The sequence below is a fragment of the Pelodiscus sinensis genome, chromosome 29, assembly GCF_049634645.1.
Source record: "Pelodiscus sinensis isolate JC-2024 chromosome 29, ASM4963464v1, whole genome shotgun sequence".
Taxonomy (NCBI): Eukaryota; Metazoa; Chordata; order Testudines; family Trionychidae; genus Pelodiscus; species Pelodiscus sinensis.
Genome location: NC_134739.1, coordinates 10,757,004 through 10,778,942, shown reverse-complemented (window position 1 = coordinate 10,778,942; position 21,939 = coordinate 10,757,004). Strand labels below are relative to the sequence as shown.

General features: G+C 56.0%; 2 protein-coding genes across 3 annotated transcripts in view; both read right to left on the bottom strand.

Annotated features, from left to right (window-relative positions):
* Nucleotides 1-261: 261 nt before the first annotated feature.
* Nucleotides 262-3,557, bottom strand: GJD3 (gap junction protein delta 3). The gene is made up of 2 exons (XM_075911364.1): nt 3,378-3,557; nt 262-1,689 (listed from the first exon to the last, which is right to left on the bottom strand). Exons 1-2 carry the CDS (start codon nt 3,476-3,478, stop codon nt 777-779), a joined length of 1,014 nt encoding a protein of 337 aa, XP_075767479.1. The 5' UTR covers nt 3,479-3,557; the 3' UTR covers nt 262-776.
* Nucleotides 3,558-11,843: 8,286 nt separating this feature from the next.
* Nucleotides 11,844-21,939, bottom strand: part of TOP2A (DNA topoisomerase II alpha) — a 32,120-nt gene continuing 22,024 nt past the window's right edge. For both annotated transcript variants that reach the window (XM_014569098.3, XM_075911134.1), the window contains exons 23-35: nt 21,646-21,846; nt 20,722-20,917; nt 19,625-19,716; nt 18,443-18,589; nt 18,267-18,350; nt 17,494-17,691; nt 16,154-16,256; nt 15,732-15,866; nt 15,109-15,250; nt 14,928-14,992; nt 14,538-14,672; nt 13,581-13,816; nt 11,844-13,230 (exon numbers count right to left, since the gene is read on the bottom strand). In XM_014569098.3, the coding sequence (XP_014424584.3) occupies nt 13,084-13,230; nt 13,581-13,816; nt 14,538-14,672; nt 14,928-14,992; nt 15,109-15,250; nt 15,732-15,866; nt 16,154-16,256; nt 17,494-17,691; nt 18,267-18,350; nt 18,443-18,589; nt 19,625-19,716; nt 20,722-20,917; nt 21,646-21,846 (1,881 nt within the window). In that variant the 3' untranslated portion in view covers nt 11,844-13,083. The remainder of the gene's footprint in view (nt 13,231-13,580; nt 13,817-14,537; nt 14,673-14,927; nt 14,993-15,108; nt 15,251-15,731; nt 15,867-16,153; nt 16,257-17,493; nt 17,692-18,266; nt 18,351-18,442; nt 18,590-19,624; nt 19,717-20,721; nt 20,918-21,645; nt 21,847-21,939) is intronic.

Sequence of the window (21,939 nt, the reverse complement as noted above, 5' to 3'; positions counted from 1 at the left end):
CCCCACTGCGCTGCCCCAGGCAGCAGATCAAAGCACCGAGTGATTAATGGGAACCCCAGCACATGCCCTACCAGTGCCCCTCACACCCGACCTGCAACCCTGCCTCCCCCAGCTCAGCCAGTGCCCGAGCCTCTGCTATCCCAGCCCTGGGCTCCCCCCACCCCCCGCGTTTTGCTGATGCCCCTCACGCCTGACCTGCAGCCCCCCCCAGCCCTGCCCCCACCGCTCTGCTGGTGACGGTACCGACCTTGCTCACAAAGAACCAGTTTGCCTCTTTTTTTTAATTAAAAAGTTTCCTTATGCTCAAAAAAGTATCAAAAGTGGGTGGGCGGCGAGGCCGTTTCACCCGGTCCCAGAGCCCCCCATCCCCACTTCCCGGCTTCGCTATCCGTCTTGTCCCCTGGCTGAGCAGCAGGCAGAGGGGCGGGGTCTGTTGGGCCTCCATTTGGAAGCCTCCACCAGCCGGCATGAGCCCCCAGCTCTCCCACGTGCCAGCCACTGCTAACCCCTGGGCAACACTGTCACTCCCTGTAGCAGCCGCGACGAGACCCAGGTCAGTCCCCTGCAGCGCAGCAGCTTGCCGCAAGGCTGTACAGGGCAGACACGGACCCCAGGCCCGTGGGGCACAGCCGGCCGGTTGCTGGGGGCACGTGAAGCTGCAGCAGCCCCGTCCCCGAGGGCTGAGAACAGCCCATTCAGGCCGCTGGTGTCACCGCAGCCCTGCTGAGCGGAGGGCCTGGCGACGGGCATCAGTGGAGCTGGGCCGCAGCCCCCGCCTAGACCATCAAATCGGTCCTGGCTGCGGTGCGGGCGGCCTTGCTGCTCTCGGAGGGGGCTCGGGGCTGGAACGGGGCCGAGGGGCCGTAGTGGTTGGGGACGCCGCAGGCTGCCCCCTTGGTGCCCCTCTCTCCCGGGGGGGGCAGGAAGTGCTGGCACTGCTCGTGGGCCTGGTTGGACCAGTTCTCCTGCTGCTCGTAGGATGCGGCGGGGACAGCCGGGGGCTCGGCAGCGGCCCGGCTCTGGCACCGGGCCTTGGCCAGCAGGTGGGCCAGCTCCACCAGGCTGAGCAGCATGGAGACCACGCCCACCGTGAAGTAGAAGTAGATGAAGATGGTTTTCTCGGTGGGCCGGGACACGAAGCAATCCACCTGGTGGGGGCAGGGCGGGCGCACGCAGACGAAGTGCGGCTCCACCCGGAAGCCGTAGAGCAGCCACTGGCCCACCAGGAAGCCAGTCTCGGCCAGGATGCGCATGGCCACGTTGGCCAGGTAGAAGCTGCGGACGTGGTGGCTGCGCTGGCTGGGCTGCAGCCGGGGCGGGGGCACGGGGCCGGGGCCGCCGCCCTCGGCCCCCTCCAGCTTGGCGCCCTGGTGCATGGCGTAGATGACGAAGAGCAGGGCCGGGGCGGAGAGCACCACGATGTGGAAGACCCAGAAGCGGTAGTGGGAGATGGGGAAGGCCTTGTCGTAGCAGACCTGCTTGCAGCCCGGCTGCAGCGTGTTACAGGCGAACTCCTCCTGCTCGTCTTCGAACACGTCGCTGCCCACCGTGGCCAGGATGAGGATGCGGAAGATCAGCATCACCACCAGCCAGAACCGGCCCACCATGGGCGAGTGCTCCTGCACCGCATCCAGCAGGGAGCTCAGGAAACTCCACTCGCCCATGGCTAGGGCCAGGGTGGGGGCCGCGCTGTGGGAACAGCACCCGTTAGAGCTGGGGCCGGCCGCCCACTGCCTCCCCCCCCCACACACTGCTCCTCACTGCCCACTGGATTCGGCGGCACCAGCCCGAGATGCCCCCAGCTGGACGCGGAGCCGGTGCCCTGGATGCAAGGGGGCAGGACGGAGGCTGAGCCAGCCACACCTTAGAGCTGCTCCCAGCTGCCCACTGCCCACCCTCCCGCCTTCCGCTCCTCTCTGCCCACTGGAGCCAAGATCTGGTGGCACCAGCCCGAGATGCCCCCAGCTGGCCGTGGAGCCGGTGCCCTGGCCACGAGGGTGCAGGACAGGGAGGCCGAGCTGGGCACACCTCTGTGTGCTGCTGACTCCCGGGCCGCGCTGGATGACACTGGGCACAGGGTGAGGAGCTGCCGGGGCCTCTACAGCGGCAGGGATGGGCAGGAAGGACTCTCGGGGCCAACCCCCGCCCCACCTGTGGGTCAGGGCTCTGCTCCCTCCTGCGATGCCACCCCCGCCCCAACTTCAGCCAAGTTCCACCTCCCCCGCCACTCGCCACCCGCCCGGGCACCTGGGCACCGGCCTGGCCAAGGACACAGGGGCTGCTCTGCTTGGCCTCGCAGGGCTGGTGCCGGGGGGCTCCCCCACACTGAGAGCCAAGGGGCTGGAGGCGGAGCAGACCCCCGGCCTGGGGAGCCCCGTTCCTGCCAGCTCAGGCCTGGCCCCGGCGCCCCCCAGGGCCTGGCAGGGGGGCCAGCGGGACCCCATGGCCGGCCCGGCCCAGCTGTGCCTAACGCCGGGGGCAGCGAGGCTGGAGCCCCCCTCCCCCCCGTGCGCATCCTTGCAGCCCCGGGGAGCCCGGGGAGAGCTGCCCCCCAGCTGGGCTTTGGGGGTCACGGGGGGGATTCACACGTGTCCCGAGTGGTGCCAGCCTGGGACAGCGGCAGCCCCCCCCCCCCCCCCCAGCCTGGGGCAGGACTCGCCCCCCACCCGCCAGGGCTGCATGTGGGGACGGACTCGGGGTCTGGCCCAGGGGGGGCCCGGGGGGGGCCCAGCCTCCCCTCCCCCAGCCCCCCAGCGCGGGCGGTACCTGCAGGCAGGGGCTGGTGGCGGGGCCGCGTCCCGAACCCCGCTCGGCGCAGGCTGCCCCGGGCTCTCGCATTGTCCGGACTCGGGACTCTCCCAACAGCTCCGCCTGGAGCCTCTTAAAGGCACAGCGCAGCCCCGCCGGGCAGCCCCCTCCCCCTCCGCCGGGGGGTGCCCCACAGCCTCTGTGCCCGCCGCCTGCGAGCCCCTCCCCCCGGTGGCTGGGGGTGGGGGGACGGCCAGGGGGCACCCCCAGGGCACAGGCCCATGGTGGGGGAGGGGGGGACAGACTGCCCCCCATACTGTGTAGGGCTGTGCCCAAGGGCCCCGGCAGGCAGGCAGGGGATGGGGGCCCATGGGGGAAGCTGGTGAGCAAGAGGGGAACGGGGGCTGCCCTGCGACGGGCATGAGGGGCACAGAGTCACCTCCAGTGCCCCGTCTCCCGCACCCAGAACCCCTGAGTAGCCCCCCAAAGTCCCAATCCCCAGACAAGTCCCCCCCCATATTTCCCAGAACCTCTGCCCTGCCCCATGCCCACTACCCAGAATCCCCCGGGCCCTGCACCCCCTTCCCGGCCAGGCTACCCCCCCCCCCCCTCCGCATCCCTGCACTAACCTTGCAGGCCCAGCTTCTGAAGACAGGCTGCGGGCGGGGCGACAGGATGCGCTGGGTCCCAGGGCCGGCGTCCTGCTGGCGCTGGAAAGCCCCTGCCCCATGGGAGAGCTGCACCCGGCTGCGTCCTGAGCCCCCAACCCATGACCCGTCCTGGACTCGCGCCCAGCCCTGCAGTTCCGCCCTGGAGTTTCGGCTGGTTTCGTTTTCCTCCCAGGCAGGAGCAGCTGGGGCCTGGCAGGACTCGCGGGGGGTGCGGATGGGGGGGATAGACGGCCTGGAGCATTGGGCCCAAACCGCGGCCTGCCCATGTGGGCACCGTGCCCGGAGCCGCGCGGTCAGATCACAGGGCCGGGGAGCCACGGTAAAGCCTGAGCCCCCGTCCCACAGGCTGCTCCCCCTCCCATGGGGCCCTGCCCTCAGGAGCAGCTGGTCCTTTGCAGCCACCCCATGGGGCCCCGGGCCATGCCCCCACATGGCGGCTGTGGCCAGAGGACCCCAGTGATTCCTGGGCTAGTGGGCAGGCTGGCAGCTGCAGGGGAGTGGGCTGGGCAGCCAGAACACACAGACTCCCCAGCCCTGCCTCCACAGCCCAGCTGGGATCACTGGCTTGGCAGGCCAGGGGCGCCCAGCCTCCCAGCAAGCAGGGACAATCGCCAAGCCCGGTCCCTGGCACGTGCAGGGGCTGGCAATTCCCTGCCCTGAGCATTGGCCCGGTTGCTGGTCCAACCCGCCCACCATGCGACTGTGGCTGGGGGTTACCCCAGAGTGCAGCCTAGAACGCTCCTGCAGGGCAGGGCCCGAATGCCCCAGTCTGAGGCCTTGCCACCCCCGTAGTGCCCACAGCCAGCTCAGCTGGAACCAAGATCCAAGGCCAGACCTGTGTCCCAGCCCCATGCCTGGGGGAGGCCAACCATCACACAGGGAACCCCCCCCCAACACCTTTGCCCTCGGTGCCTGACACTGGTCTCACCCTGGCGCCCGGCCCTGTGCTGCCTCCCCACTGGCCGACAGGTTCTGTGCCCACTTCCTCCTGGCGGGGAGCCCCAGGGTTGCAGCTTCCTTTCATGAGCACCCAGGTACCCCATCCCCTGGTCAGCGTCCCCCTCACGCAGCCAGCCCTGCAGTCTTGCCTCCCTAGCGTGGTCAGAGCCTGGGTGGGGGGCAGGCTGAGAGCCAGTTCTTGTTCCAGCTTGGGGTGCAGGATGGGGGCTAATGAGCCAAAGTGGGGACAAGGCTGGGCCAGGACTCCTGAGTTCTATGCCAGACGCTGCCACTCACTGGCCGTGGGAGCCTGGGCAGGCTGTGTCGCCAGCTCCGTGCCTCAGTTTCCCCCGTGTAAAACGGGGATTGCTGAGCCAGGGGGTGGGGTGAGGAAATGGTGAACAATTCTGCATCTTGCAGTAACTCTGGCATGGGGCCAGGCTGTGGTCGCCCCCTCCCCCGCCCCTCACTAATTCAGACGCCCTGAAAAGGCTGCCCACAAAGCAGCCAGAGGCCGGGGCTCAGAGCTGCCACCAGAGGAGCTGGTCTATGAGGGTGAGCGTGCTCATGGGGATCCCCTGCAGGGCCTGCTGGGCAGGGGGCTTCAGGGCTCCGGCCCCCCTGCGAGGCGGCATGCCGGCACTGCCTTGCCAACGTCAGGTTTGGGGTGCCCCTGGCACCGGGCAGCAGACAGGCCAGTGAAGCCTCGGGGGCAGGCAGCGGGCACCGAAGCAAGGCCAGGAGACGCTGTGCAGCCCAAGGGCCCCTGCGACACACACGGCCCGGGAGCCACACGGGTGCCTGGCCAACGCCTTGGCTGGAGGATGTGGGGCCCCCCGGGGCTGGCATGGGGGTGGCGACTGAGGCCAGGGCACCTCTCTGGGTGAGTCCAGCCTAGTGGGGCCTGTGCGAGGGAGGGCTCTGTGGGCGTCCCGGTCCAGGCCAGCTGCTGGGCCGTGCTCCGCGGTGGGCTGATTTCCCAGAAGGCTTCCCCTGCGGCCCCTGTTGTTTGTGCCGCGTTCGCCACTAAACAGGAAATACTCCTAATGCCTGATTATGCGGCCGCAGGAAGAGACGCTTTCCCTGTCTCGTTCACATGGCTTCTCCCAGCCCCCAGCCTGCCCCGGCTTCACCCTGACCTAGAGCCGCCTCCTGGGAACGCGTGTGCAGCGTGACCCTCCTTTAGTCACGGCCCTCTGGGCCGTGGCCCCGCGAGCGCACACGTGGTTCCCCTGGGAAGCCGCCGCGTCCCAATTGACGTAGCCCGGATGGGAACCAGGACGCTCAGGCCCTAGTCCCAGCTCCGCCATCAACTTGCTTCGTGGCCTTGGAGGAGCCATGTTGCTCCGTGACTCAGTTTCCCCACTTGCAACTGATGTACTCTCCGGCAGCGCCTTTCCACGGTGCCGCGTTCCTCTCCAGGCACGCTGCCCCTGCCCCTTGTGCCTCAGTTTCCCCATCCAAAATGGCTTTAACCTGTCACCCTGTGAAGCTTAATTCGTGTTTGTGACATGCTGGCAGGACCAGGCTACCTCGCTTCAGCTCTGGGGGCCAGTTTCCCTTCAGCACTGGGGGAGGCCATGCTGGTGCAGCTGTATATATGCAGCGTCTAGCAGGGAGGGGAGCTAGTGGAACCGGGGCCAGGCGCCTTCCCTGAGCGAGGCATGCGGCGCCCGGAGCCCGACAACCACGACTCCTGGAGTTTCTGTAGCACTCAGCCCCTTAAATAGACAGCCCCCTCGGCGGGGACGTGCGGGAGACGTTCTCCAGAGCCCGGCAGTGGAAAATCTGACAGCGCTTTCCACACTTGACTGTCTTCCAATAAACACTTCACTTCCACTGATAGGCTCCCAGCAGGCCGCTGGCTCCTTGGCCCCTGCCTGCACACCAGCGCTGGGCTGGGCTGGATTAAAAGCCCAGGGACCAGTGGGTGGACGGGCTGTGACTTTCACGCCGGGCGCTATAATGTAGCTGTGATAGTGCAGCTAAACTCAATGGGACACATGGGGGGGGGGGGGGGGGGGGGGGGGGGCGTGTCTAGCCAATCAGAAGCTGCCGCCCCTGATGGAGTCTGGCCTTGGAGCAAAACAAAGCCATGAAATGTCTTACCCCATCTCACCCAGCATTCCAGCCACTGCCTGCAACAGGCCACAGCGCCCTGCGGGTGGTAGGAAATCAATCTGTCTTGGGCAGCTTGGCCAAATAAATAGCCACGCCCCTTTCGAACTGGAGGGGGGGGGCTGGCAAGTTTCGAGGGTCCAGTTCGGCACAGGTCAGTGGCACCTCTCTGGACACGGGGAGGGTCCCAGGGCAGCTCCGCCAGCGCTCCCCGTAAGGTGGGTGGGTGTGGCTACCTGCGGTGCACATTCTCACAGGCCTTGGTGCACGTACAAATTATTCTGCACATGGAGAGGAAAAATCTGCAGCTGGCCTGAAGAGATTGGGGGGGACATTGATCTCCGCAGCAATGGAGCCACCCGCATGGCAGTTCCAGGAGGCAGGAAATAGCTAACCCAGGGCCCCCTCTTCCTGAGTGCGTGCTGGGAGGGAGTCGCACCTGTTACCCGGCAGCATCACTCAGAGAGCTCGGGCTGGTGCAACCGCAGCCTGGGCTGCATCTGGCAGGGGCGAGGCCCTATGACGGAGGCTATTTTAACCGCAGCTTCTCAGAGGCTGGACCTGCCGCTGGCTCCTCCTGGCCTGGCAAAGCAGAACTGCTGGCCAGGGTAGCCACTGCGGGGATGTGCCAGCCTCCAGCTCTTCTCCCCAGAGAACAACCGGGCCCTGCCCTACTCAGAAGCCCATCTCCCGCTGCACTCGGATGCTAATGGCTGGAGCCAGGCACTGAGCTGTGAGACTGTGGGCTCCCATTAGCCCTTCAGAAGCAGCACGCAACCTGCACATCAGAATGAGTCCAATCCCTGCCCCAACCGGCAAACACCAAACAAATGAGGACGTGTTATTCCTTGTCATAACAGAAAGACTAGGGGGCTCGGTAAATGAACTGACGTCTAGGGATGTGTCATGAGATAGACAGCAGGTTCAAAGCAAACCAAAGGAAGCCTTTCTTCACACACAGCACAGGCCATCTGTGGAACTCCTCGCCAGAGGATGCTGGGAAGACCAGGACTGTAACAGGGTTCAGAAGAGAGAGAGATAAATTCATGGAGGGTGGATCCATCAATGGCTATGCAGCAGGGCTGGTGTCGCGAGACTCTGTTTGCCAGATGCTGGGTGACAGACTGGATTGCTGGGGCACTTGGCATTGGCCATTGACAGAAGACAGGACGCAGAGCTAGATGGGCCGCCCCAGTGTGGCCGTTCTCATGGGTACAGTGAGGCCCGACTGAGGCTGCAAAGCCTTTCTTGTGCATGCTGGTGCATGGGGGGGTGGAAGGGCGAGTGGGCGTCTCCCCCCCCCCAGGGTGCTGGCGGTTAGACGATTATGATGCGGCATCATTGCACTGGGCCTTGCACGTACCGGGTGGCGCCAGTCCCTGCTCCGAGCACGCCCACGTTAGCCACCATAGACACGGCTGGGAGGCACAAGGGGCCTTGAGCAGGGACGATGAGGCTGAAGGTCGCTCGGCTGATGGGTGGCATCTCCAGGCGCGCCCAGGGCCCTGCCACACCTGGCGGTGTAGCTGAGCCGCCCTTAGCACTTTATAGTCAGCCCCACCCAGCGGCGAGACCTTTCCTCCCGCGCCTTGTGCTCGCAGGCGCGGCTCGGCGCACGGGGCTGCGGCGCAGGGTGCTGTCCTGCAGAGCACGCCGCCCTGCACTCCTCCTGCCGTGACTATTTCTACGGGGGGGGAGGGGCCGGGCTGGCATTTCCCCTCACACAAGGCCTGTGATAACAACGCTTATCTCTCCTGGCGCATGTTCATCCTTCCCGTGCTGCTCCCCACCCTGGGGGGGCTCCCACTGCTACGCCCCACGCGCTGCCTATCGCCCACTGACTTCCCACATGACAGTCACAGGCCCCATGCGGGGATCCGGCCCACCCCTTATCTCGGCTGCTCCCTGCAGCCAGCCCCAGTGCCGCTCCGCCCCGTCCCACGGCCGACACGCACCAGCCCGGGGCAGCCTTCCGGGGCCTGAGGAGAAAGCAGCTTTGGCAGGGCTTGTCGGCCGACCCCGCGCCAGGCAGCGCGGTTCGTGCGCAGGGATGCTCAGCTCGCAGCGCAAAGCAGGAAGCCTCGCGGGTTCACGCCATTTTAAACAGGGCCAACTGGAGGTCCGGGCATTTTCTACGATCACACAGACCCTACTGGGCCCCATGCGCAATGGGACCACGGTTGAGCCACCCTCAGCAAAGCCCTTTCCCTTTGCCGCGGCCTGCCGGCTGAGCAGGGGCGGGGCACGGAGCCGGGCGTGGCGCCACCCTCCACGTGTGACGTTACTGGATTGTGAGAGGTCTTCCCAGCGCATTGTTGTACCCAGTGGCCACAAACCACGCAACACGCTGGCTACGTGAGGGGTCTAAAACGTATGGGGGGGCTGGTTAGGATGGCGCTATTGGTGGCCATGCCTCATTTTGTACTTGAACATCAGCTGTGTCCATATTTCAAACGCCAGGCCATTCCTCCCCCTCAGAGCAGCCAACAGGCGGTTCGGGTTGATTGGCCCGGCAAGGAACATTCAACAGGCAAGGATGCTTGAGCGGTACCAAATGCACTGCCTGGATTTCCTTCTGGAACGGTGGCCCTGGTGTCTGGCTCTTAGGGCTCGTCTGCACTGCCTCTTTTTGGTGGCAATGCAAATGAATGGCTCATTAGCAATTTCTCCCGCTTCATTTGCATATTCTCTTCCAATGCGTTTTGCAGAAGAGGTTGTTGCGCAACAAAAAAAAGCAGTGTAGACGGGCCCGTTTGGCGCAAAAAAAAAAACCCTTTTGCGCAAGACCCTGTAAACCTCCTTTTTTGAGGAATACGGGTTCTTGATCAAAAGGGCTTTTTTTGCGCAAACTGTCCCCATCTACACTGCGCGGTGCCAGCCCCGGGCACACGGTGCGTAGGTGGCCCTGAGCACGTGGCACATGCGTGGCTCCACCCCCAGAAGCGTGGCACGTGAATAGCCCCACCCCCGGGTTCCTGGCAGCTATGAAAGTTTGGGGACCACTGTTCTAGAGGGCTGGCTAACAACGTGCTCTTTGGGTCAGATCGGAGTTATAAAGTGACCTGGGAAAGGGGCCAGTCCTTGGAGAGCAGATGAACCTAGAGGAGTGAAGTTCTGGAACGGCCTTCCAAGGGAAGTAGTGGGGGCAAAAGATCTATCTGGTTTCAAGATTAAACTAGATGGGTTTATGAAGGGGATGGTTTGATGAGATAACATGATCTTGGTATCTAATTGACCATTCATTATCAGTGGGAAATAGGTCAATGGTGGGATGATAGGAGTTACTGGTGAGTCTTGCCCACATGCTCAGGGTTCAGCTGATCGCCATATTTGGGGTCGGGAAGGAATTTTCCTCCAGGGTAGGTTGGCAGAGGCCCTGGAGGTTTTTCGCCTTCCTCTGTAGCATGGGGCACAGATCACAGCTAGAGGACTCTCTGCATCTTGGGGTCTTCAAAGTATTTGAAGGCTTCAATATCTGAGACATAGGTGAGAGGATTATTCTAGGAGGGGTGGGTGAGATTTTGTGGCCTGCACTGTGCAGGGGGTCAGACTAGATGATCATAATGGTCCCTTCTGACCTTGGAGTCTATGAGTCTATGGTTTTCGTAACCACTCGTCAGTCTAAGCAGTGGTACTGGTGGTGGCACAAAGAACAGGGGTGTCTAAGTTGTGTGACCTCTCTAGCCAGTGTGGCGAATAGAAATGCTCTTTGTGACTGGTTTGGTGCCTTAGGGGGAGGACCTCCCCCCGGCCTGCCTCAAAGCGATTTGCCCTGACTTGACACACTTATTACAACACAGCAGCGGAGACGTGAAGGAAAAGACAAGGCTGAACTCCGACCCCATTCCAGGCTGATGATGGGCCCTTGCATCCATTCTTGGCTCTAACCCAGCACCAGCCGCAGCTGTTTGAGGGAGCCGGAGGCATGTAGGAAAGCAGGATGTTCACTCTCAGCCACTCCAGTTGAAGATGAAGCTGCTGCAATCAGTGCTTGGGGGATACTGGCGCCGGGTGCCGCTAAGGCCCTGCCTACAGCAAGTGAGATGATCTGTTTGGGGCTGGGCCGGGCCCACGCTGCAGTAGACATTGAGCGGCTCAGACTTGGGGAAGCAGTTGAACTGTGGGGGCAGAACCACTAGCCTGGACCAGGCAAGGTCAAGTGAATCCCCATGCAACTGGGCTGGCTCTCGCCCCGTGGGCCCTGAGAAAGATCATCCATTTCTTTGAGAATTCACAGCAGCAGCCTAGGTGAAGTCTCCACTTTCCCAGAATCAGCCTGGCCACAAAGCTCCCCCCCAGCTCCCTTTTTCCAAGGGGCAGCGAGATGGGCAGCCACACACATGCTCAGCATGTAGCAGCAGGCCTGGCTTCTGAGCCACTGGCTATGCTCCAACCGGCCAGTCAGGCTATGCTGGCCCCGGTGCCGTGGCTGGGTGAAGACTGCAGCACTCTTGGACCCACATGGCAACTGTGGAAGAAGCTACCGAAGGATTTACTGGTAGAATGGAGCAACAGCGGAGCAGCTCAATGGGAGAATCTTTTCAGAGGAAGAGCATTTCAAGGGATCCACCAACACTTAATGCTCCAGCTGAGCAGAGACCCGGTGTTCTACTCCACAAGGCACTCTCGGGCAGCCTACCGTTTTTGGGACAACTTTCTTCCCTGATCCTTCCCTTGGATCCAATCGTTCTATTTATACAGCTCCCAGGGGTACTCGACCTGCTCCAGGCCAAATGCAGGGTCTCTTAAAACACGGATTCAGCTCCTTCGGAGCCCACTGCCACCCCATCCACCAGTCATGGCCAGGGCTGTTTGGGACCCACCATTGAATGACTTAGAGGCCCTGGAGGTTTTTTGCCTTCATCTGTAGCATGGGGTACAGATCACAGCCGGAGGATTCTCTGCATCTTGGGGTCTTCAAAGTATTTGAAGGTTTCAGTAGCTGAGATATAGGTGAGAGGATTATTCTAGGAGGGGTGGGTGAGATTCTGTGGCCTGCACTGTGCAGGGGGTCAGACTAGATGATCATAATGGTCCCTTCTGACCTTAAAGTCTATGAGTCTATGACAAGACCGAGGCCAGGCTGGGCAATTCACTGCAGAAAGCAGCAGCAAGGACACAATTTGCATGGTGCTCGAGAGCACTAGGCACCAAAGACTGATAGTTGGGCCAATGAAGCCATTGAGATCTGGTGCCTGGAGGCAGAGAAAGGGGGTGAGGGCTTCATTAGAAGTGATTCAGTGTCTCCAAGCCCTTTGCTTATGCCTAGACAATGCTGTGGATTTTGGGATTCCCATCTATGTGAAAAGCAGCAGCACAGAGCCAAGGCCCCCCTGAAAGACCATGATCAGCGCTACTGAGCAAAACTGCTGTAAAACCCCTTTATTACAGAAATATAAAAATGACAGGACAGCACATTACAAACACAGAAAATATTTACAAACGCTCAGCTAACCCCCTCAGTGCTATGCAACTGGCTCCAGGAGAGCATGTCGAAAAGCTCTGTGGCAGGCAGGCAAAAGCTCCAGTGGGCATCTTTCCAGGGAAAAGGAACAAGACTCTCTTCCTAGCTCCTTCTGCGTAGGCATCTGGATTACAGAAGCCCTTGTGCCAGGTGTCTGTGGCAACTGGCTTGAAGCAGGTCTTCTGGACAACCTGGTATCCAGGCACTAAGGCCACTTGACAAACACCCAGGAACCATGAACAGGGCTGACAGCAACCCTGGGCGTACTGCAACGACCACCCTGCTTCCTAGAGGGTCTTTCCAGCATTAAAGGTTTTCTTAGCCAGTATTAAAGGCGTCTCCACAGCCTTGTGTTGGTCTCCCATGTCACTAACTTCACTTCCTCCCTCAGCTCTAGGATCAAGCCTCCAAAGGGACATTTTACTGTTGCAGTAAAATGGGGACAAACAGTTGTTATCTGAGATGTGACTGTGGGGCTGAAGGGAACCGAGGTGATAACACAGGACATTCCTCCAGGCAGCCTGGGCATGGCCTGAGCTCACACACTGCTTCTCAGGGCAAGCTGTGGGCCACCAAAGGAGCGAAGCAGGGCGTGGACTGAAATGAGACTGCGAAGGAGAGAGAAGGGCAAAACCTAAAGCTCCCTCTGGCCAAGGGCTCTCACCTTACTTGGCAGCTTGTATTTTTGAATCTCTTGTGGATGTTCAGCCTAGAGACGTGCAATAATGTGTCCGTCTCCAAGAAGATGCAATCAGGAAAGGACAGAGCCTGTGTGAAGGGTATCGGGTGGGCTAAAAGTCGGCTTCTACACTAAAATGACCGTGAAGGGCCAGGGAAATTAGCTCCTCCAGCTAACTGGCTTGGCTTTTCCCCCCTCTAACTAGCTATGCCATTGCTGCTTGATTCGTGCAGGAGGGGCTCTTGTTTCAACACATGCAAATGGTTTAACCCAAGGGGAAAAACGAGATCGGCACTCTCAGGCAGCGTAACATTTTGGGGCAAATACTAATTATTCAATAAAATGATTTCCTGGGTCGGAGATCTGCAATCCTCTGAGAATTGACGTAGCCCGCAGAGAGCTCTGCTCCAAGGACGAGTCTGTAGATCAGTAAGATCCCCTCTTTAAAATCTTCATATTAAAATTCAAAACATGTCCTCTTCATCGGACTCTTCCAGGTACTGAATAGGTTTTCGGGCACGTCCAGGCCTCATGCTGGGAGCAGCTGTCACGGGTTTATCCAAGTCAGAGCCCAACTCAACGTGAAAGCTATCGTCTTCCACTTTGGATTTCTGGGGAAGAAAACAAACAGCTACATAGCATCTGACACTTCTCTAGTCACTGGGTCAGTTAGGGCTGGGTCCACCTAAAGCAAGTCAGGGGTACAAGGATGCTCTTAAATGGCCCACAGCCGCCCTTTGCATTATTTTGGTTTCGGGGCTGGTGCCCAGGCTCATGCATTTGGGATAGGTGTGGCTTAGAATCTCAGACTCCTGCTTTCCTCTGGCCACATACCCCAAGGCCAGCAGGAGGCAAAGGAGTGACATGGGGGCTTCTCTTACACCCCCCACGTCCGGGAGTGAGAGCTTGCATTCTCTAAAACACGTATGGCAGGGGCACCTCTGTGCGGCAGAATACAAACCTTAGCTGCAAATGACTTGGGAGGCCTGGACCCAAAGTCAGAATCAGAATCCGAGTCTGAAAATGGCTTCCTTTTGGTGGTGGCTTTCTTCCCCTTGGTGGGGCCTGGCTTCTTGGGGGCTGCTGTGTCAACACTGGAGTCTGAAGTTCCTGCCTTGGCTTTTGCTGTCTTGCAGGCTTTGGGGGCTGCCTTTTTCTTGGCTAGAACGTCCAGGATGGAAGGCTGCGCACCTGAAACTGCAACAGGAGTATTTAAACCAGGGGCGGGGAAGCTTTTTTGGGTGAGAGGCCGCCGACACACAGAAAATCAGTTAGGGGCCGCACACAAGTGAGAAGCCCCTGACTAAGGAGAAAGACACTCCCCACATTCCCCCTGCACACCTGAGCCTAGGGTGGGCCCAGGCTAGATTTAGTGTGCTCCAGCTCTGCAAGTGGGTAGCAGGGGAACCAGTCAGTGCACCAATGTGGGCCCCCAATGCTGAGCCTCAGGGGCCGGATCCAGGCAAGCTGGGGGGCTGCATACAGCCCCCAGGGCCTGAGGTTCCCCACTCTTGATTTAACCCTTTGGGTTAGTGACTGGCTTCCTGTTTCTCTGCTTGGTTCCCTCCTGCCCAGATATGAGGGAACTCAATGAAGCCTTCCCTTTTCTTGCTCCCAAATTCAGATGCTCCCTCCCAAAAGCATGTGACTTTGGCTCTAGGCTCACACGCATCGTTAAGCAGAGATGGAAAGAGCAAACAGTAGTATGTCCACAAATGGAATTTTCCCTTACATATGACAGTGACCGAAGAGGCCCTTTGCTATACACTCCAGATACTTTTTGAAATCATTAACACCTCAAGTCAATACTCTGGCCTGTAACCTGCAAACCCCTCGGCTCCCTATTGTTTCCAAATTAAACAGCAACAAACACATTTAAATGACTTTCTGCAGTTTCAGAATACTGAACTTTACCTACCCTTAGTGATGCTGGTAGTTTTCTTGCCTGCAGCAGGTTTTCTGGGCGCAGCTTTTCCAGGCTTAAGAGGGGCAGAGATAGATGGGGCTGCAGAAGTTTGACTCAGATTTTCATCATCTGCGTCCTGGACTTGAACTTGAGCAAATAAAATGGACAGTGAATTTCAACAGGCTACGCGTTTACTATTTCAGTCTGACTGGAAATACAAGATGGAATGAGCTTATTTCTGATCAATTCACATCCCACCATAAAGAGATTTTCAATTTGTTATAGAACCTTTCTGCTTTGTCAGTGTCTAGCAGGTATCAAAACAGGAGGGTGCCCACGTACTTGAAAGAAGTCAAGGTATGAAGGCAAACCCAAGAGCTCTTACTCAGTTCACATACTTACTAGAGATAGCACTTTGCACCTGTTGTGGTTCGGATTCTTCTTCAGTTGCCTTTTCACTGGTTTGCCTAGAACACAAACCCCACCACATACTTGTAATCCAAGTAATCCAAAAAGAAAACATGTAGCTTGTTATTCAACATAACCCCCCTACGGTAGTCACGGTGGACAGAAAGTGGCTCACTTGGAGGCTCCCCTGGCTTTGGGAGCAGACTTCTCAGGTAAGTGTGCTTCTGAGAGGATATCCTCGTCATTGACCTCCTGCGACTGAGAATTTCCATCTGCATCGCTGAGATCTGAATCCGAATCCAATGTGTAGTTTTTTGCTAACAAAATAAAAAAGATGCGATTCGTCGGTTAGCTGCAGAATTCATCAAACTTTTTAAATGGGTTTCTCAATTATCTGCATCATTTTACCTACAAGAAAGGGGTAAAATAAACCACAAGAATCTGCTGAGATGTTGAAGGTTATGCCTAGGACAGAAGCCAGTGTAACCGGCACAGATCTGGGCTTGCTAACCAACAAGAGTTGATTTTATAAAATAGTTACGCTGCAGTTACATTTCTCAGGTTGCTCAAGATTACTACCCCTTCACTTGTGTGACAGATTGAGCCGCGATGTATGACTGAATAATGGAATTAACTAGCTCTTGTGTATTACACAATAAATGATCCGCTTAAAAATTACTTCTTGCTGGGATCATCTGACTAAGGGGCTTCTATAATCGGTGTAGCCAAGCCTTAAGGAGCCAAGCTCCATTTCACCCTTCATTAAGTGCCCATTTTGATCCATGTGGCATTGCTCACCTGCTGTCCGACGATTCAATCTCTCCCGCGGAGGGACGACATCACTATCAAACTCTGAATCGGATTCTGAATCAGACCAGGGGTTTCGTTTCTTCTTTATGGGCTTGAATGGCAAAGTGGACTGTTTCTTAGCACCTGAAAGAGTTGGATGCATGACAAGGTGTCAGCTAATCTACATGTGCTCTGAGATGTCTGAGTTGAAGTCAGCAGTAAAGCACTTAACTGCAAAGGTTCTGGCTTTAATGTAGGAGGGACGTTCTACTCATGTGTTCAACCAATGCTCCTTTTGCACATGCCTCGCTTAATTCTTTTGAGCATACTGACCCCCGATTCCACCCCCCCATTCCTGGACATGCTCACACAGCCCAATGTGGAACAGTCCTGGTTTCCCATGGAAGGGAATACACGTACAAAATATTTACCTTCCTCACTTTTAAACTTCTTTACTAATCTTTGTTTGAGATTTGCAGGCTTCTCTTCTGACGAGTTTCCTTCTTGATCTGCCTCAAGTTCCATTTTTTCAGTCTAAAGATAAAAGGAGACGTGAGAGCTCTGTCTGGTTCTTCCATATTTAAAATGCCTGAATACAGATAACGATTAGCATTTTTACTGGGAAAAAGTAGCAGTTTAAAATACGACATTAAAGTACATGAAGCAATAAACAGCTGGTTGGGTTAGCAGCAGCCAAAGCAAATCAGGTGTGATCATTCTCAAAAGCAGAGGAGTATGCTAACCAGCAAGAGACCACCATCAAATACAACAAAAACAATGCCCCACTGGTGCCCCCTGGAAGGGCGTGGAGGGATGCAGCGCTAAGCAGGGTGTGTTTAAAAACAGTGCAGGTTAACAGGAACATCTGTTTGAGGGAAAAGGCTGTGCAGGAAGCAGCCATGATTAGCTACAGCCCAAACAAAAGGTGAGGGGATAATCTGTTTTTGTAGGTGGCAATTGGCTGAACTGCATAACTACAAGTGGTCATAGGAAAATAGTTTAAATCAACAATGGATAGCACAGGCAAAACTCTGCCTCGGACTGTTAAGATCTACAGCACCACCGCACGACCTAGACATCATGTCACTGGAAATGCAAAGGCCAGATGGAAGTGAACTTGCCTGCAGAACGTGTCTCTAAGGATTCCTCTGCAAACACTTCTTCCAGTGACGGGTTCTATTCTCTGCTGGCCTGGAGAGCACCCTGCAAAGCTTTCCCCTAATCTCTGCCCAGAGTGCAGGGCCACGTTCGCCTACCCAATAGGGATGTGAACGACTAGTTGATTAGCAAATGGTTATAGGATAGCTGACAGGCTAGTCAACTAGTCACTCCTCCCCCACTCTTGCTGCCTCTATTAGAAAGAGGCAGCAAATGGGGGGGGGGGGGGGGAAGTGTTTCAAAGCAGCAGTGCTGTGTGGAAATGCGGCGTGCAGCCCAGGGCTAGCTGGAAGTCCCCAGCTGTCCCAGGCTGCATGTGGCATTTCAAAGTGGCAGCACCACATGGAGCCCGGGCTCAGCTGGGGACTCCCTTGCTGGCCGCTTGCTACCCGCAGAGCTTCTGCCTTCGAAATGTAGCAACAGCTCTAGGGCTGTTGCTACACTTCAAAGGCAGAAGCGCCCTTATTGACTAATTGATGCAAATTGCATTGACTGTTCCATTAGCCAAATAGTTGAAATTTTACATCCCTACTACCCCAAAACTGCAATTTCATAGGAAAGGCTGGGTGAAGAAGACTCCCACCGAAGAGTCCTTTCACGTGTCTTGTTTTACCTTTATTTTCTTTTTAGTCTTCTTTTCTGCATCCGCCTTCATCTCTGCGGTTACTCGAGGGATGACTCTTCTGCCATGTGGGGAGGGCATGACTTCAGCCAGCTGCAGCTTCTTCACCTTTAGTTTTCCCCCTTTCCCTTTGAGAGCTTTGCCAGGTGCCCCACCCAGCTCATCCTGTTTTTCTCTGGCTTCCACAGCCTGCAGAGGGGATTGTAAAAAACCAAACCAAAACAGTAAGCGCCAGAAAAATATGCCTGTTCCACCAAAACCCCACCACTTTGCAATGCATTTCCTATCCCCTGAGGATGGGACGCCTTCCACAGACTGACAGGCTTGGCTATTTGCAAGATGCTGTTGAAGCCAGAGCTGCAGTTCCGGTTACTACTCTGAGAATTGGGCCAGGTAAGTGCAAAGCTGCACGTGTATTGCCCACAATTCGAACATAACCTGGCCAATCAGACTCAGATTCCTGTCTGCAGTATCCTCTTCCAACACATTCCTCCTCCAGGCCTTCCCGGACTACTCCAGAATTCTGACTTTCCCTCACCTTTCCCAAATGCCACCCCACAGCTACTGCTCCCTACTCAGCTCTCTGCTGGTTCCAGCTCTTTGCCCCAGGTCAGGGACACCCTGGCTTACCCAGCAAGATGCCTTACACCTCTGCTCAGGGAGAAGTCAGGCTCATATAGCACATTCAAGTTGCATTCTTTAGGTTTCTGTGATAGCAAAGCAGATCAAGATCTTATAGCTGTCAGCAATGAACATCTACATACATCTAGTTCTTCAACAAAGGCTGCCAGGTCTTCCTTCCACAGATCTGAGGGACTCTTGCGTTTGAGGTTTTCCAGCTCACTTTCCTAAAACAAGCCAGTCGGGAAATATTAGTCTCATTTGAATTTAAACATCACTTCCCTTTCTAGGCCTGGAAGAATAGCCCCAACCAGCATACTTTGTCATCTCTCTGTTTGCACAGCTCGTCTTTCTTCTCTTTAGTCAGGTACCAGAGGGGCATGTTCAGCAGGTAGTTGAAGTCTGGGCCAGAGGCTGCAGCAGATTCGTTATCCTGGTCATTGTCGCTTTCTTCCTCTTCTTCACCCTACAGAGAGTTAAACAGTCCACCTCTATAAGCGAGTTTGTATAGGACTGTGCTCTGGTACCTGGACTATGGAACTCAGTGCCACAGGAATGGGGGGGCCCTCATCACCATTGCAACTAAATACATAACGTTGATTTGTTTTGGCTCTCTCAAAAAGGACGCCATACACCAGGGGTGGGCAATAATTTTCACAATGGGGGCCACCCCAAGCCTTCTGGTAGGTGATGACAGGTTGCACTTCTCCCAATGGGCGTAAGGCCAGCTGCTTCCGGGACCCGCGTGGCCAGGACCACAGCAGGCAGTCAGCCTGCCTGAGAGCCCCATAGGATTTTTAGTGGCCCAGAGAGTCGTGGCATGATGGAGGGAAATATTTGGTGGGCTGGATCCGGCCTGTGGGCCATATTGTGCCCGTCCTTGCCATATACCAGGGGTCACCAACTAGTAGTTCAGGATCTTGGGAGCCTGTGACAGGTGATCCCTAGAGCCCTGCCCACATACAAAAGTTTGAATCTGCAAAAATGGGCGGTGGGTATCTGCAGGGCTCTAGTGATCGTGAGCCGTTTGGCTGGAGGCTCTTCAGCCGCCCCATCCCCCACTGCTCTTCTCTTCCTTGGAGCTGTGCCCCCAGGAGCCTCCTGCTTGCTGTGCAGGGTGGGGGAGGCAGAAGAGGGGAGCTCTGCTGTCATGTGTCCCCCTCTGTACCCATCTCCACAGAATGAGTGGTGTGAGTGTCTTGGAAAAGGAAAGCAGTAGGGCAGGGCCTTGAAGAAGGGGTGAGACAAAGGTATTGGAGTCTGAAATAGATTCTGGATTGACTTAAATTGAAAAAGCGATCTCGGTTTAAAAAGGCAGGAGATCACTGCCGCGCACCAACACACTGGCTATTCCAATCTACGTGCCACAAAGGAACAACACATTATTCTTGTTAGTTCTGGTTTTCAAACCCTTGGGAGGTCTTCAGCTGCTAGGGCGATGGGAGCCAGTTCAGAACCAGGACAGCTGGACTGGGAGACAAGAAGCTGACACAAGAGTTACCTTCTGCTGAGATTCTTTCCAGGCCTTCACAGGATCAGACTCATACCCTCTCTTGATAAGGACCTGAATTAACTCCTTCTTGGGTTTGTTTTCTGCAAACAGACATTTATTTCAGTTCATGAAACCCTGAAGTTTGTGTGGCTCAGAGAATGGGAATTAAATTGATCATTTACTGATTCATGGGATCATAGCCTGGGCCGGCACTGATGGCACAGGCAGGGAGACAGACACTAGCTTCACATGAGACAGGGCTTATGGAACAGTCTTTCCATCCTTCCTGCAAATTGTAGAGTAATATGCAAAATGAGCCTGCAGCTATACTAAAACGGAGAGCCCTGGATGAGCAGGAAGAGTTGTCAGGCCACCAAGCTGCTACAATGCCAGTTAAGAGCACCTGTATTTGGTGCTTTTCAGGGGAGGAGAAAAATCATTCAACAAGGCTGGCTCCAGATATAAACTCTGAAGTGCTGCTCTTTAGGAACCTGGCTCTAGGCACATCTGGAACAGGTTCAGTTACATGCGCACAGTCAAGTCAAGTAAGTTCTTTTGGACACTAGTGCCAAAGTTGGTCGAGGTTTAACTTTGGGAGACTCAGAAAAGTTGTCTGCCTAGCTCACGATTCTCCCAATTGTTGCTGCACCTTGCCACGATTCCAAAGGTAAGTCCGGTCAGAGTATAACATTGAACTTTAACACGGAAAGAAATTGGGCTTAAAATCATCTGCTCTGACTAGAAACAGAAAAGCAAACTCTGCCATTTCCACCCGTGCGTACATTTGCCCCAACTAGGTCAGAAGGAGATAGGCTGGTTTTGCTAAACAATTGCGGGGAAATCGTCCAATCTCTGAACAGATTGTCATAAACAATCCGAGAGCTATGTAACATCCTAGTCTGAGTCATGCACACTGGAGGCCTCTGCTCAGCAAGACGAAGCAGACTGAAGCAGTTTCCTGTGGCATTTCATCAAAAAGGGAGGATAGCTCTGGAAGGAATTATTAAAGGCAAATTGAATAGATAAGAAACTTCAGGAAAGCACTGAACTTGTGTGCTGGTTTTAGGACATCGGATTAGAACCCAACGCCACCAGAGACTGCTTACCAATCACGATTATGCCCTCAATTTTCTCCAGGATGAAGCGAGCCTGGTTGTTGAGTTTTGCAGACTCTGCACCCAGCATTCCGTTAAGCCACTCTTTTCTCAAACTATAATACTGGAGTCGGAGATCAAAGAATTCTCTTAGAATATCCAGAGGAGTCTCATACTTCTTGAGAAAGCCCACAGAGTCGAAGAGAACCTGGGAAAAGGACAAAGCCTTAGAGCTCCGGTTGCAAGATGTCAACATTCAAAACTACTGAACTACCCACAGTGTAGAGGGGCACAACATGTGTCTTATAATTAACAGAGCAGTTCAAACCATCTCATTTTACAACTACCCTCAGCTTGCATACACGCCTATGAGGGTGGTCTAGGTATACTTAATCCTGCCCCACTCTGGAGGATAGATCGAGTTCCTTTCCCAGCCCTACATTTCTATGATTCTGTGTAAGCCACCATACCAGGAGAGAATTTCAAAGCTCCTAGAAAAACGCTATAGACCCATAGGGGATGTTTGAGGGTTAAAACGTTGCCCTTTGGGATTTAACTGTTGCATCACGACAGGACATCATCACCTCCCCCCACCATGTAATGCTAATGTCAACGCTGGCATTGTTACTATATGGGGACCTCCAGTGGATTAATACAAAATGGTGGGATCACCTCTAACATGACAAATCAAATCTACACCATCTTATGCTGCCCAGATATCCCAGGCTGCATCCTGACTCTCCAAAGATATTTATGGAGTGGCACTTTACGATTGCAACATAAGAGCAAGGTAGAAAAATGAAGAGAACAGATTCCATCAGCGTGGCTGCTGACAGTCGTCTCTTTCATGTCTTTATTCAAGCATTTGAGACTAAATTAGATTTTTCAGTTAACTCCTTTCGGTCAGAGGCTCCTTTGCGACAATCCGGCACGTACCATGGAATTGCATGTGAAGTTTGTTTGGAGTTTGAAGACCTTATGCAGTCCAGCTGCCTCTGCCTCAACCAATTTTTGTTCACTCATCTTCACTATAAATTTGACCGTGGTGTCTGTGTGATATTCTCTATAGTCTGTTATTAGTGGTGGAGTCTTCTCAGTGCCATTCAACATGGGCTCCAGCACCTGCTCTTTATAGGTCTGAGGAAAGAGTTAAAGCAAGTTAAATCGAGAGTCTCCCAGGCAGCAAAGCTCTGACGTTAACTGTCCCCTTTTTGTTCGATGGGACCAAAC